This window comes from Coregonus lavaretus, assembly GCF_964263955.1.
Source record: "Coregonus lavaretus genome assembly, chromosome: 6".
NCBI classification, from domain to species: Eukaryota; Metazoa; Chordata; class Actinopteri; order Salmoniformes; family Salmonidae; genus Coregonus; species Coregonus lavaretus.
The window spans coordinates 22,531,764-22,548,737 of record NC_139993.1 but is presented as its reverse complement, the minus strand read 5'-3'; the positions used below and the strand labels follow the sequence as shown (position 1 = coordinate 22,548,737).

At 40.3% G+C, this 16,974-nt stretch overlaps 1 protein-coding gene across 3 annotated transcripts in view; it reads right to left on the bottom strand.

The window, feature by feature from the left end:
- The window catches only part of LOC311131125 (nuclear receptor subfamily 5 group A member 2), a 101,679-nt gene extending 84,944 nt beyond the window's left edge, over positions 1 to 16,735 (bottom strand). The window contains exons 1-4 of one of the 3 annotated variants that reach the window (XM_084163943.1): positions 16,635 to 16,735; positions 11,585 to 11,716; positions 8,907 to 9,025; positions 6,397 to 6,538 (exon numbers count right to left, since the gene is read on the bottom strand). In XM_084163943.1, the coding sequence (XP_084020069.1) occupies positions 6,397 to 6,538; positions 8,907 to 9,025; positions 11,585 to 11,666 (343 nt within the window). In that variant the 5' untranslated portion in view covers positions 11,667 to 11,716; positions 16,635 to 16,735. Of the gene's footprint in view, positions 1 to 6,396; positions 6,539 to 8,906; positions 9,026 to 11,584; positions 12,519 to 16,634 lie in introns of those variants that run through there. The other 2 variants (XM_084163944.1, XM_084163942.1) reach the window with 2 other exon arrangements.
- Positions 16,736 to 16,974: the final 239 nt, after the last annotated feature.

Sequence of the window (16,974 nt, the reverse complement as noted above, 5' to 3'; positions counted from 1 at the left end):
TGTACTGGCTTAAGCAGGGGGACACGTCTGGCAATGCAGGATTTGAGTCCCTGGCGGAGTAGTGTGTTACTGATGGTAGGCTTTGTTACTTTGGTCCCAGCTCTCTGCAGGTCATTCACTAGGTCCCCCCGTGTGGTTCTGGGATTTTTGCTCACCGTTCTTGTGATCATTTTGACCCCACGGGGTGAGATCTTGCGTGGAGCCCCAGATCGAGGGAGATTATCAGTGGTCTTGTATGTCTTCCATTTCCTAATAATTGCTCCCACAGTTGATTTCTTCAAACCAAGCTGCTTACCTATTGCAGATTCAGTCTTCCCAGCCTGGTGCAGGTCTACAATTTAGTTTCTGGTGTCCTTTGACAGCTCTTTGGTCTTGACCATAGTGGAGTTTGGAGTGTGACTTTTTGAGGTTGTGGACAGGTGTCTTTTATACTGATAACAAGTTCAAACAGGTGCCATTAATACAGGTAACGAGTGGAGGACAGAGGAGCCTCTTAAAGAAGAAGTTACAGGTCTGTGAGAGCCAGAAATCCTGCTTTTTTGTAAGTGACCAAATACTTATTTTCCACCATAATTTGCAAATAAATTCATTAAAAATCCTACAATGTGATTTTCTGGATTATTTTTTCTCAATTTGTCTGTCATAGTTGACGTGTACCTATGATGAAAATGACAGGCCTCTCTCATCTTTTTAAGTGGGAGAACTTGCACAATTGGTGGCTGACTAAATACTTTTTTTCCCCACTGTATATAGTGCACTATGGGCCCTGGTCAAAAGTAGTGCACTATAAAGGAAAACATTTGGAACGTGGATCCCGTGTATCCATTATACATTATTGTAGCGACTTTAACCATTAATGACTCAGAGCAACAGGGTAATTAATGAGCTGAAAATTAATAGTCGGCCCTTTTGGGAAAACACAATTAGGTCTGAACCTGGGACTCACATCATGAATACTGGAGCATTTTTGATAGCAGTTTTTTTTGTGTCTAATTAAACAAGGTTATTTACATGCATGTTGTACAGATTAATCTGGGATGGGGCTCAGGGATGGGGCCTTAGCTGGGGGATTGGGGTTTAGGGCTAGCTGGGGTTGGGATTGGGGTTTGATACTGGGGAGCATACTGTACTGTATAAGGCAGGAGCTGAGGTATAGGGCTGGAGCAGGGGCTGTGGTATAAGTTAAGAGTATAGGATTATAGTATAAGGCTGGGGCTGAGGTACAAACACACACACACACACTCTACACTCCATCCCGGGCCCGGCCCGCTGCGGCACAAAGGGCTCTGCTTATGGTCTGATTTATGAGTGTTTAATATACAGGAATATTAAGTGAGCGTAGGTGTGGATCCCTGTCGGGCAGCAGCATATTAATGGTTCCCCTGGCCGGGTTCTGACACCCTGTTTGTCATGTCTGCCCGGTCCCCACTCTGGATGCGCGCTACCCCACGCACACACATGAATACCTATGATACCTATGCATAAGTAATGGGACAGGAGACTGGCTTCCGTTCCGTCCAGGTAGAAAGGGAAACAAGACAGGGCAGGGAGAAAGGGAGGAGGAAAAAAAGGAGAGCGGCGGGAAAACACAAACACACGGGAGACAATTCCGTTTATCTATGTGGAAATATTAGGATTTGGCAAGGGTTCAATCAAACCTGCACTGCAGAAAAAAGTTATGTTTTTCCTTAACAGCGATATTGCATGTTACAGTGAGAATCTAAATGGGATAATATGTTTTGTTTAAATGACTGAACAGTACTTACTATAAAGTATACAGTGAAGGAAAAAAGTATTTGATCCCCTGCTGATTTTGTACGTTTGCCCACTGACAAAGAAATGATCAGTCTATAATTTTAATGGTAGGTTTATTTGAACAGTGAGACACAGAATAACAACAACAAAAAAATCCAGAAAAACGCATGTCAAAAATGTTATAAATTGATTTGCATTTTAATGAGGGAAATAAGTATTTGACCCCCTCTCAATCAGAAAGATTTCTGGCTCCCAGGTGTCTTTTATACAGGTAAAGAGCTGAGATTAGGAGCACACTCTTAAAGGGAGTGCTCCTAATCTCAGTTTGTTACCTATATAAAAGACACCTGTCCACAGAAGCAATCAATCAATCAGATTCCAAACTCTCCACCATGGCCAAGACCAAAGAGCTCTACAAGGATGTCAGGGACAAGATTGTAGACCTACACAAGGCTGGAATGGGCTACAAGACCATCGCCAAGCAGCTTGGTGAGAAGGTGACAACAATTGGTGCGATTATTTGCAAATGGAAGAAACACAAAATAACTGTCAATCTCCCTCGGCCTGGGGCTCCATGCAAGATCTCACCTCGTGGAGTTGCAATGATCATGAGAACGGTGAGGAATCAGCCCAGAACTACACGGGAGGATCTTGTCAATGATCTCAAGGCAGCTGGGAACATAGTCACCAAGAAAACAATTGGTAACACACTACGCCGTGAAGGACTGAAATCATGCAGCGCCCACAAGGTCCGCCTGCTCAAGAAAGCACGTATACAGGCCCGTCTGAAGTTTGCCAATTAACATCTGAATGAGAACTGGGTGAAAGTGCTGTGGTCAGATGAGACCAAAATCGAGCTCTTTGGCATCAACTCAACTCGTCGTGTTTGGAGGAGGAGGAATGCTGCCTATGACCCCAAGAACACCATCCCCACCGTCAAACATGGAGGTGGAAACATTATGCTTTGGGGGTGCTTTTCTGCTAAGGGGACAGGACAACTTCACCGCATCAAAGGGACGATGGACGGGGCCGTGTACTGTCAAATCTTGGGTGAGAACCTCCTTCCCTCAGCCAGGGCATTGAAAATGGGTCGTGGATGGGTATTCCAGCATGACAATGACCCAAAACACACGGCCAAGGCAACAAAGGAGTGGCTCAAGAAGAAGCACATTAAGGTCCTGGAGTGGCCTAGCCAGTCTTCAGACCTTAATCCTATAGAAAATCTGTGGAGGGAGCTGAAGGTTCGAGTTGCCAAACATCCGCCTCGAAACCTTAATGACTTGGAGAAGATCTGCAAAGAGGAGTGGGACAAAATCCCTCCTGAGATGTGTGCAAAACTGGTGGCCAACTACAAGAAACGTCTGACCTCTGTGATTGCCAGCAAGGGTTTTGCCACCAAGTACTAAGTCATGTTTTGCAGAGGGGTCAAATATTTATTTCCCTCATTAAAATGCAAATCAATTTATAACATTTTTGACATGTGTTTTTCTGGATTATTTTGTTATTATTCTGTCTCTCACTGTTCAAATAAACCTACCATTAAAATGATAGACTGATAAAATAAAATGTAGACCTCCACAAGTCTGATTCATCCTTGGGAGCAATTTCCAAACGCCTGAACGTACCACATTCATCTGTACAAACAATAGTACGCAAGTATAAACACCATGGGACCACGCAGCCGTCATACTGCTCAGGAAGGAGACGCGTTCTGTCTCCTAGAGATTAACGTACTTTGGTGCGAAAAGTGCAAATCAATCCCAGAACTTCTGACCTTGTGAAGATGCTGGAGGAAACAGGTACAAAAGTATCTATATTCACAGTAAAACGAGTCCAATATCGACATAACCTGAAAGGCCGCTCAGCAAGGAAGAAGCCACTGCTCCAAAACCGCCATAAAAAAGCCAGACTACGGTTTGCAACTGCACATGGGGACAAAGATCGTACTTTTTGGAGAAATGTCCTCTGGTCTGATGAAACAAAAATAGAACTGTTTGGCCATGATGACCATCGTTATATTTGGAGGAAAAAGGGGGTTGCTTGCAAGCCAAAGAACACCATCCCAACCGTGACGCACAGGGGTGGCAGCATCATGCTGTGGGGGTGCTTTGCTGCAGGAGGGACTGGTGCACTTCACAAAATAGATGGCATCATGAGGAAGGAAAATTATGTGGATATATTGAAGCAACATCTCAAGACATCAGTCAGGAAGTTAAAGCTTGGTCGCAGATGGGTCTTCCAAATCAACCCCAAGCATACTTCCAAAGTTGTGGCAAAATGGCTTAAGGACAACAAAGTCAAGGTATTGGAGTGGCCATCACAAAGCCCTGACCCAGTTACACCAGCTCTGTCAGGAGGAATGGGCCAAAATTCACCCAACTTATTGTGGGAAGCTTGTTGAAGGCTACCCGAAACGTTTGACCCAAGTTAAACAATTTAAAGGCAATGCTACCAAATACTAATTGAGTGCATGTAAACTTCTGACCCACTGGGAATGTGATGAAAGAAATAAAAGCTTAAATTAATAATTCTTTCCACTATTATTCTGACATTTCACATTCTTAAAATGAAGTGGTGATCCTAACTGACCTAAGACAGGGAATTTTTACTAGGATTAAATGTCAGGAATTGTGAAAAACTGAGTTTAAATGTATTTGGCTAAGGTGTATGTAAACTTCCGACTTCAACTGTATTTACTGACAATTTAGCGTTGGGAAATAAAACAAGAATTAACAATTCCCACCATACTTAACAAAGTAATTGATCCAAATTAGATGAATTTCTGATTTTAGTAAGTATGGTACATTTTAACACTAATATGTTTTAAAACATGTTAACTCATTTTAACACTCATCAATGTCAAAATACCTGTGCCAATGCACTTTTTCAAGGGAAAATAAGAGTGTAATCTGTACATTGCCCATTCACACTAAACAGGAAAGACACAACAACAGGAAAAGTGAATCTGAAATCAGATCATGAGCCCTGACCGCACATTAGGCCAAAGGTAAACCATCTATCATGGACATAAATATACAACAAAAGGATATCTCACGGCGGCATTATGTTTTAGACTCCTTTTCCTCCAGGATAGATAGGCGTCGCCATGCTTTTATCAGTCCAGATAACAGGGACTGAATCTCTCTATGGCAGACATGTCAGACTCAGGATACTGTCTGTGTCACTCAGATATGACTGCCTGTATTTTCACCTCTATTTACAGCCCCAGCCCAACACTGTACTGGATATCGACTAGGTCTATTGACTTATCGGTAAACAGGAACAACTTCCGACAAGCAAAACAAACAAACCCAAAAATTATCCTACCTTTTAAAAATGGATTTAACTGCAATTCGACATTTTATTTTTTATTTTTTATCAGCCCAAAATTAAGGACTGAATGGGTCTAGCTGTAAACACCTTTTTTTGGTCCATCTGAATATATTTATAATATATTTATGTGTTTACTGGAAAGCTGTGTCTGGAAGATCAGGTTTCTAGCTCTGTGCTCTTTACAGGTTGTGGCAACTCTCCACACTGCCTCCCTGCCTGTCCACCCGCCTGCCTGCCCGGCTCTGCCCCTGGGCTGGAGTAGACAGAGCGCTGCAGGGCCCCTCCGCCCAGCTGCTACCGTATGAAAACAAATCACGCCGTAGTAAGCTGTAAAATGACAGGCGTGGAAATTCTGCCCCGCGGCCATTCACAATTAATAGTAATTAAAACCACACTCCTGCGGGCTAAGAGGAAAAGACTCCAAAAAAAGAACTGCTATCTTAAAAATGCTTAAAGGTACACACGAATATGGGATGGTTTTATGAAGGTGGTGATTCAACAAGGAAAGGTTTAGGCTAAAGACTGAGGGCCCAAGCAAAATAAAGGTAGATAACAGTGTCAGGGGTAAGACAAGACAATGTTGCTTTTCACTTCTCGCCCCTCTGTGTACCTGCAGGACATGTTTGGATTATCTCTACAGAGTAGGTCGAATTTGGCCCTCATCACTGATACAGGGTCAGATATTTGTTCATCCCCCTAATCCTAACCTGGTAAAAGTTAGGATTGGGGTAGGAGTATCTCATCCGTGATCTGTGGTTTAGGGCAACTTCTACCTCAATCTATTTCTATACAACAACAGTAGAAACCTTTGAAAACCATAGGAGATACACATTCAAACGTGTTTGTTTTTCCTTTGCCCCAAAACTTCCACATAACAGTTTTGTTTGAATAGGGCTGTAGCGTTCCAATTAACTCTAGGGAGCCAAAGATAGTGGACTGGAGAATTTCCACATCTTTACTGATTATTTGGGTGCCCATGCTAAATTCCCACTCCAAGAAGCGTGGTCTGTGCACCAGACTCTGGGCTCAAATAGTATTAGTTTTCTTTCAAATACTTTAGCTGGGTGTGACTGAACTCGCCTGGCGCAATGGAACCAATGGAGTAGTCCCAAAAGTGCAAAACCCGAACATCTGGCACTCTGCAAAATTTTATCAAAACCCTCAAAGTTTTTGAAAGAGAAACAAATACTACTTGAACACAAGTCTGTCATGCACCAACGTAAGTCAAACCCTGACCCTAATTTAGTTGTCCTATACTATGACCTTGTCTTATTGTTTTATAATCTTATTAACAAGAGCTGTCCTTACCTTCCAGCTTCATACCGACGGTGAGGCACTTCTGGAAGCGGCAGTAAGGGCAGCGTTTTCTTTGTGTCTTGTCGATGGCGCAACTCTGGTTCTCTATACATGTGTACCGCTTGTTGTTCTGAACCGTGCGCTTGAAGAAGCCCTGTGGAGAGGCAAGAACTAAGATGTCAACACTTATGACCCCAACGTTTGTAATTGCTCTATTCACACACACACATACTAGAGCGTGCCGCACACACACGCAGGCATACAATGGGAAGCAATCACAGGCACAGGCATATACACAGTGGTATGAACACTAAAGGAATCACAGAAAGGAGGCACAGAAAACACAACCAAAACTATATTCACACAAAACAAATATAATTGTGTGTGCATGATAAACTGACTATTTATACACATAATTCCAGCCATAAATACACATAAATTATCCCAAACAGACTTGAGGGCACACACACACAAATACAACATTTCTTGACACCAGCTCCTGTTCATGACAATGATATGAGAATTGGGCTTCACAGTTCAATGTCTGGTACTCAATTAAACTGAACTGAATAGTGAAAATGCTGATATCAAATGTTTACACTGAAGAAAGCTTAAAACCCTAACAAAGCAGAAAACCCTAAATCTGATATAGCCTACTTGGTATAGCACATACTAATTATTATTCTTATGCGATTAACATGCTAACATCACCCTACTGATTTTCAGTGTTAATGCTGAATTTTTACCCACATGAAAGCAATAATTTTCCCCATACATAAATATGTACTTCGGGTAAGTCTTGAGACAGATGCATGAATATGATTGCCATGTTACTTATACTTGAATTAGTGTTTGATGAAAAGTATAGAATATACTTCTGTTCTCATTATGAGTTTAAACATAGAGTGTTATTACAATATTATGAGTAACATAATCAGATATGTGATCAGTATTTTCATGAAGCAACCTGTTGCAATTCCAGCCATATAATACTTTAAGAACTACTATACATTGGTATTCATACTTACACTACCTATGAAGACTTCAGAATTTACTTGTAAATCTCCTCTATCTATCTCTCAACTCAATTATTTAAAAATATGAGCGTTAGAGTAAAAAATCCAATAAATTATATCCATAATTTACAGATCCGGGATTACACCGTTCTACTTGCACCATTGAATTAATTTTCAGCAGCAGCAGGAAAAATCTAATGGGAAAAAGGTATTAACGTATTCCCGATCCATACCAGCAGGAGAATCCCCTAAACCTGCCCATTTAAAAGTAAAACGATCAATATTTCACCAAATTCCAAACATAGAATTAATGTACAATCTGCATTGCTTGATGCAGTCTCGTGACATAAAAATAAAACCGCACTAGACCAGAAACTAGATACAGTGGACAGACAGTCTACTGACTTCAGCCAGACAAACACGCATCAATGTAATTTTGATTTAGTTTTTCCCAATTTTCCATTGAGTATATGCGCGTTCTATAAACACGTAAGGCCCCAAACAGAGCGTGGATACCAACAACTCAATTTGCGTAAAACCGCAAGATATCACTTCAGTGTCCAGGGTGTCCCAACTTCTCATTTGTGTTTTGTGTACAGTATGTGGCCTATGATGTATTTGTGTGTCTGTACACTGTATCTGTGTCTTTATCCAAAGCTAGACTTTTCCCACAGTTTCTGTGTCTAACAGCGGTTATGGGAAGAGACTAATGCAGACCAGTTTAAATTTATTGCACTCATTTTCAAGTCTGTGATTGTGTGTGCGTGTGTGTGCACGTGCATGTGTGCATCCATTCTGCTTGCCTGCGTGTGTGTGTGTGTGTATGTTTGTGTCCGCTTGCATGTGCCTATGTATGTGTGTGTGCGCGTGTGTGTGCGTGTCTGTACAGGTTTAAAGCAGACTAACACTGTATTACTTTGTGTGCGTTTAGACATTGAGTCCTGATACCACCCATCTCAGACCCACGGCAGTGTGGTAGACTGGCGAGAAACGATAAAAACGCTCCAAACCCAATCTTTTTCCAGTCCAAAACACAGCTTCCGTTGAAATAACTACATAGTACACAAATTACACCCCAAATCTGTTCCTGAAACACAGATCCCATTTAGAACTGTGCTGGTGGAACATTTGCCACAGCTTATCGCAAATACAAGATGATTTCGCTGAAGACACTCATTTGAGATCTCATTTGAAGCAATGTTGCTACGGAAGGTATCCTCAAAGCAAACATGTAACATCTCAAGGTCAGAAAACGGCTAAAATCTATAACACCTGTTTTAAATAATGTCAGCATAGGAAGAAATATGTACCGCATATACAGAATGGCTAGCTATACACAAATTGACGTTTAGAGATTTAAAAAAAAAAAAAAAAAAATAGGCTACTTGAAACTTCATAAAGCAAACAAATGTAGAAGTTAGCTGCTTATAGGCTATGTTCAAGAGAATCACAGATAGACAATCTGATGAAAGGGTAGAAAAGGGGTAGGAAAAAATAAGAACAAACCTTGCAGCTTTCGCAGGTGAGTAGCCCATAATGGTATCCAGAAACCTTGTCGCCACAAACAGGACACATCTCATCCAAGTCTTCGTCATAAGAGTAGTCCATCATTTTATAGTGTGGGGCTGCAATAGACAAAATACACACATGAGCACACAAAGAAGACTGTTTATTTTGAAATGCCATCTCTGCCTAATGCAGTCATCTTTAACGTATACATCTGAATAACTTTACAATGACCTTAGGTTATGGAATATTTTTTGACATCCATAAAATGTCGAATATAATTTTAATTTTAATTTTAAAGCTTTATCAAAAAGGACATTTGACAAAACAGTCATTTTTGAAGGAATAATGTTATTTAATGGAGCTGAAAGAAAATATACCTATGTATCCCTCTTTGCAGCACTCACTCTTGCTCGCCAGTCGCAGACAGGGCAAATATATGAAACTGAGCTTCATAAATATTCATGATTTTAAGTTGTGAATTCATCCGGGAAATGGTAAAATAGAGTTAGGGATTCGAGGAGAAAATGTTACCGCCCACAGACAAATGAAGACATACAGTGTAACCTTTCCCTCTAACAGGCGAAATAAAAATACAAAACTGATTCTGAAATTGAACTTACAAATGCTCTCATTGAATCGCTATTGTTCCTATCTGTATGTATAGGCCTACATTTGTATTGACTTTCCATAAGCCCCTGCTTAGCCTACATTTTACGCGCATGAATACTGAAGCCAATCGTTGCATTGATGAGCGGATATATGACAGTGCTAAGCAAACAGCTTGACTGACATTTACAATGGTTACAAAATGATTTATTGTTCTTATAAAAAGTGGCAAACATCAAACAGAAAAATCTCAATGAATTCCAAAAATAAATTATTTTGCGGATATTAGTCTTATTTTCTATATAAAATAATGTAGGCAAACTTTCAATTGCAATCGAATCTTTCTGCCTGTGCCTGCTGAATTTTTTCTCCATTGACCCTTTGATCTCTCAGCGTTTATAAGCGCTGAATATTAAGTTGAAAGGCAAAAAGTCCTCTTGTGTTTTGTAGTTCTGCAGTGCACTTTTTTTTTTTTTTACTGTTATTAGAGCATTAACTGATAATGTAACCTATTACTTACTATATTACAAACATATCTGCCTGCACGAAAATTCCCTTAGATATGAAATTGTCAGGCCTCGTATTTTCATGACAGGAGAGCAGAACCCATGGATAGCCCAAGTTGTTTGCCAACTCTGAGCCGTTCGGATTTTTGCCAAGTTCAGACAGCTTTTCTGTAACCTAAGGATACACCTAAGCTATCGAATCTTACCTCGGGTTTCTTAAGCACGTGCAGCCTCAAAACTATATCCAGTTAAAATGTTGATATTTTTAAATATATGTTTAAATGAATTGGAGAGAGGCATTTGCTTGTGCACTCACACAGAGAAACTACCCGTGCAAAATCTAGCAGAATATCAGATAGAAATTCTAGCCCTCATGCCTTGAGGGTTGTGTTCCATTATCAGATGTTTTTTTTATCAAAACCACATGAGACTTGATTTTAAATAAAATTGAAATATGTAATTGGCAAAATGAAAGGGATTTACAGATATTAATTCGATAGGCCTCAAATTCTCATCGAAAAGAGATATTATATTTCCATAGCTTATCAAACTTTGGGAAATTCAAGCAAGCACTAGTCTAGCATTATGAGAAGTAACACCAAAACTAAATTGCAACAACCGGTTATAGGTGACAATTTGTAAACTGAACAAAAATGTATCCAAGTAAAATGTATCTAACCCAACTGGGTATTTTTCAATAATTACATAGGCCTACTTTTGCCAGAAAAACATTTTTGTTTTAGGACTATTCCTACTCTGACACAAATAGTAAGCTATCTGATTTACACGCTTTCATTTGCATTCTGGAGTAAAGGTTCTACATGTATCACCCTTTTTTATATCAACTTTCAACTTTTGACAAAAACGTGACGTTAAATAAAATATTTTATCCAAAATAAAACAGTTATTTTAATATCACTGACATAATTTTGCATGGTGGTGAAATCGAGGTTTAAAGATAATAGCCCAGAGTTAGTGACATTTTGGGAATTCACATTTTTCAGGTTTCAACAACTGCTGGCGAATCAGATCATGCATATTACGCAAATGGTAGATATCGGGTGAGCTTTCGGATGGTTTACTCATTAGCCTAGTAAAATACCATCAGATGACTTTGGCTATATGATAGATAAACTGTGGCCTTTAATTTCGTAATATGGCGGAATAAAAAACTATTAATTAAACCGAATGATATCTGACTAAGTGAATTGGGATTTTAATGAATTAATAGAGTGCACAATGCAATCATTTGGCATGCACTATTTGGAGAAAGTCGGTGATAGCAACGCTGATCCTTCGGATCGAATTTGGGTAGGGCGAATTCGCAAGTGCAACATCTTGACCGTCCCTGCATAGACCCTAATATTGTCAGCAAATACGTGAACTATGTCAACTTGAAAACAGAATAAGCGCGAGAGGCAAGACGAGTTTGTTGTCTCTTTCTGTCTAACACTACCAGGTCTTTCGCCTGTTATTGTGCACAAATGACACGATTCGCGCTTGTGATAAGGCACAAGGGACATGCGATCTACAATATTGCGTAAATCGGTCTCAATCTCTTACCTTGCATATTCCTTTGCATGTGCCCCTGTTCTCCATGCGATCGAACGAGTCCCAGAGATTCCGTGTCGGCTTTGGGCAGCATGACAGCTCCGCTGGGCTGAGCGGGAGACTCAGCTCCGTCCGGTGGACCACCTGGACGGGAGAGGGTCACCACAGGTTCTCTCACACACACACCGGAGAAAAGTGACTTCCCAAATCCTGCGCGCTCACTGTGTGGCTCAAATGCAGCGGGCTCGGTTTAAACGGACATTGTATGTTTAGGCTACATACCGGTGGGTAGCCTGCAACGGCGAGACCAATGTAAATTAATTCTGAATAGTGCTCTTGCATAAATTGTAATACGGAGCAAGCTGAACCTAGTATATGAGCATGGTTTCGCCGCGAAGTTGAGGAGTGGAGCGCACTGATTTCGAGTTCTCTCTCTCTCTCTCTTTAGCTCGCTCTCTGTAATGAAAATAACAAATCTACCCGGACAACGATACATCTATCACTGGCCTTTCCACGTCTTTTGACAAGGTTCTTAAAAGTGGAGTTAGCGAACTGTCAGGAACTTTCGGGCTGGATGGCAAAGACTGTCACGCCTGCCCCTCCTTCGCGTAAAGTCGGACTCGGTCTATCTGTGATGTAGTGGGATGTGAAGTTCAGACCGCTCCTTGCTGCTTTGTTTACTCCACACTGACACCGCTGCCTCGCGCCAATCAGGGGCTCATGGACTCTGACATCACACCGTTAGCTCCAATCGCGTGCGGAGATTGGCAACATCACTTCTAACCCGTTTTCCACACGCTGTCCAAATCACAGCTGTTTATACGGTTTATGACAGACTTTAATAAAAGCAGGGGAATGAGTGAATGTTAAAAACGAGCTTAGACACAGAGGAGCAGAAGATAAATAGCCTACACAAGGTGGTATAGTATGTCGTTATGATAATAGTAATGAGTTATAACTTATTCGTTCTAATTAGGGTTTTTATAAGAAACAGGTAGACGATACATTACTGGAAAACAATGAGCGCAAACGTGCCATTTTACTGAGACCAAATGCCATATTCGTTTTAGGCTTGGATGCATAAATTCTAAAATATTGTCTATATCCATCCGATGCAATTGTGACCAAACTGTACATTTGACCAAAATGTTCCTTGTTTTAGGCTAATATCCCAAAACATGTTGGCATGTCTTTGGCAAAATATTGGCATTTTAAAAAGTTGCAAAGTTATAATATGCTATATTGCTTAAGGCAAAAGGTATTTGCGTTTTTTAAATAGGCTACCAAACTTTCTCAATTACCTGTATAAATGATCTAATTTCTCTCCTTAATATTTGCAGAAATCAATACAGGACGGGAAGTATCAATTCATGTAGGCCTACACTCTAAACTCCAATGTGCTGTCATTACTCAAAACCTTTGAGGAAACCTGTTGTGTTTAATATATCTGAGTACCAGAGGAGGCTGGTGGGAGGAGCTATAGGAGGACGGGCTCATTGTAATGGCTGGAATTAATGGAACGGTATCAAACATATCAAACATATGGAAACCACACCTTTGATTCCGTTCCATTTTTACCATTCCAGCCATTACAATGAGTCTGTCCTCCTATAGCTCCTCTCACCAGCCTCCACTGCTGAGTACAGTTACTTAAAGTGGTTTTGTAGTCATTACTCACATTACTCAAACCAATAGAGTCACTGTGACCATGTCGGGCACATGTGTCAAATTCGTTCCATGGAGGGCCGAGTGTCTGAAGGTTTTTGGTGCTCCCTTGTACTTGATTGATAAATTAAGGAACTCCCCTCACCTGCTTGTCTAGGTCAGGGGTTCTCAAACTTTTTCACTCAGGCCCCCCTTCCAGTATTGTGATATTTGAGTGACTCAAACATTACTACAAAATCTATGGGCTAAAGAACCTAGCTAAAAAACGTTAGCTGACATGGGCTAGTTGATCTGGATATATATCTGACAAGTTATACTGAACAAAAATATCAACGCAACATGTTGGTCCCATGTTTCATGAGCTGAAATAAAAGATCCCAGAAATGTTCCATACGCACAAAAAGCTTATTTCTCTCAATTTTTTTGCACAAATTTGTTAACATCCCTGTTAGTGAGCATTTGTCCTTTGCCAAGATAATCCATCCACCTGACAGGTGTGGCATATCAAGAAGCTGAATAAACACCATGATCATTACACAGGTGCCCCTTGTGCTGGGGACAATAAAGGCCACTCTAAAATGTGCACTTTTGTCACACAACACAATGCCACAGATCTCTCAAGTTTTGAGGGAGCGTGCAATTGGCATGCTGACTGCAGGAATGTCCACCAGCGCTGTTGCCAGAGAATTGAATGTTACTTTCTCTACCATAAGCCGCCTCCAACGTCGTTTTAGAGAATTTGGCAGTACGTTCAACCAGACTAAATACCGCAGACCACGTGAAACCACGCCAGCCCAGGACCTCCACATCCGGCTTCTTCACCTGCGGGATCGTCTGACACCAGCCTCCCGGACAGCTGATGAAACTGAGGAGTATTTCTGTCTGTAATAAAGCCCTTATTTGGGAAAAAATTCATTCTGATTGGCTGGGCCTGACTCCCAAGTGGGTGGGCCTATGCCCTCCCAGGCCCACCCATGGCTGCACCCATGCCCAGTCATGTGAAGTCCATAGATTAGGGCCTAATTTATTTATTTTAATTGACTGATTTCCTTATATGAACTGTAACTCAGTAAAATCTTGAAATTGTTGCATGTTGCGTTTATATTTTTGTTCAGTATATAAATAGCTCTCTAAAGTATGCAATGATTGACATGACAAGAGGAAAACTGATTATGCACTACCCAATTTCGAAATTGCACCTTGTGCATTCTACTATTACAACTTTCAAGAGTAAGTTGATGTGACTTCTCATTTAGTTATGAGTAAGTACCACATAAACATTTTAAGTAATACTTAATTTATTGTAATCATGAATGCATGAACTCATGGCTCAAAGTGGAAGAGAGATTGACTTCATCACTACTTGTTTTTGTAAGAAGTGTTGACATGCTGAATGCACCGAGGTGTCTGTTTAAACTACTAGCACACAGCTCGGACAAACATGTATACCCCACAAGACATGCCACCAAAGGTCTCTTCACAATCCTCAAGTCAAGAACAGACTATGGGACGCGCACCGTACTACATAGAGCCATGGCTACATAAAACTCTACTTCACATCAGGTAACTGATGCAAGCAGTAGAATAAGATTTAAAAAACAGATAAAAATACACCTTATGGAACAGCGGGGACTGTGAAGAGACACACACACAGGCACAGACACACATACACCTGATAAGACACGCACTCTACACACGTACACATGGATGTTGTATTGTAAATATGTGATAGTGGAGTAATGGTCTAAGGGAACACACTAAATGTATTGGGTAAAGTGTTGTAATGTAATATTTGAAATTGTTTATAACTGCTTTAATATTGATGGACCCCAGGGAGAGTACAAATACAAACACAAATACACATGCATGCACACGAACACACACACACACACACACACACACAAACACACTGATTTCATTATACCCTATCCATTAGACATTATCTTTTAATTCAAATATAATTATATTTTCTTACATAAATTACAATGTAATAATTATTTCCAAACTATCAAATAGGCAATACTACTAATAATTGTTGGAATTATGGTGTTTTATCATTCTAAATAACTTGAATTTAGTTGAATTTCTCATGCATATTGTTCATGCGGTGATAGCCTACAGTGTAAAGGGGTTACTGTGAATTTGACAGTACCTTACAGGCAGCTCAATGGGAAGTAACATTCTGTATTTCATATTACAGTACACCTACTGTAATATAAATACGGTGTAATGACACAGTACAATACCGTAAAATTGACTGGATTATACTTTAAAAAAGTAAATGCTACCTTAATCGAAATGAATTCATTTGTATTTCATAGTATTTTACTGTAATTACAAGGGATTGGTGCAAGCAGGTTGGCTGCTAGGTAAAGTGTTTACACATTAATGTATATTTAGTGTTTTATATCACTTGCACTTCTAGAGGCCTTAATAAAGGCTTCCAAACTGGCAGCGACTACAGGGTAAAATAGACCAAAAGGACATGGCAAACTGCTCAACCATTTAAGGTTCAAGTCTTGATGCCACTCCAATCTGTCCCCTATAAAAATTGATGGAGCACTATAACCATATAGGAGTTAAATTGGTAAATTGGTATGTTAATGAGCCAGAAACAACAATACCATGCGCCCGCTAGTGGTCAAAAGGTTTTTCGCACTGCAAAGAAAACAGAATGGTACTGTATTCTGTGGGGTGGAATTACAGTACTATTCGAAATACAGCAATTATTTCCCCGCCCACAACATTTTCCCACAATGCACCATAATTTACAGTAAGCTGCAGTAAAACATTTCAGAGTATTTTACTGTTGATAATACCCCAAATTACCATATAATTTAAACTTTTCAGTTTTAGTGTTTAATGTTGATCATTTCCGATCATAAGGCTACTCTGCAATTATTTCATCTAGAGAATTAACATTTAAACTGTACACTTACACACGTACGTCTAAAAACACATCAAAATGTCAGAGCAAAGTTGTAAAACACAATAGCCTCATATAACGCTTTGACTGTAAAGTGTTGGGCAACTCGTTTCAGTCAGATTGCTGGAATGCTTTTGCCTGTTATATATCGATTGGAATGCACCAATTATTTACTTAAAAAAATCTACTAAACTTTGAATACTAAGCACTGTTGAAAAGCTCATCATCTTGTCAGATATTTTCCTGAAACAAATGCAAGCTGTAGCCTATCGATGATGGTGCCCGACCTGTTGCACACTAAACCACACGTTGAAGTTACCTCATTTGCAACAATCTGTTAAATTCAGTTCCTGAAATTGTCATTCCTTATCTTTAACCTAAATGACTATTTTATACATATAAAAACATAGCAATACATTGTCTGAACATTTGTACACGGAGCCATGTTACAACACATCAGTCATTACTCACCTGCACCAGTCAGGTCCTCTGTAGAAAAATAAATGTAACTGTAAGTCGCTCTGGATAAGAGCGTCTACTAAATGACTAAAATGTCAAAAATGTAAAGTGAACTCTCCCTGGGAAACAAACCTCCCTCCCTCCCTCCCTCTCCATCCCTCCCCACTTTCAAACACCCCCCTTATACACACACACACAGTGCCTGCCCCCCCATCCAATCCATGTAGTGACCTGCGTTAAACTAGAGCGGCCTCCTATCTCTGAAGCGCTAATCAACAGTATTCAAACTGCTGGGCCGGGATTGGTCCTGGGGTAGTCAGGTGGTTGATAAGGGCCGGTTATAAAGTGACAC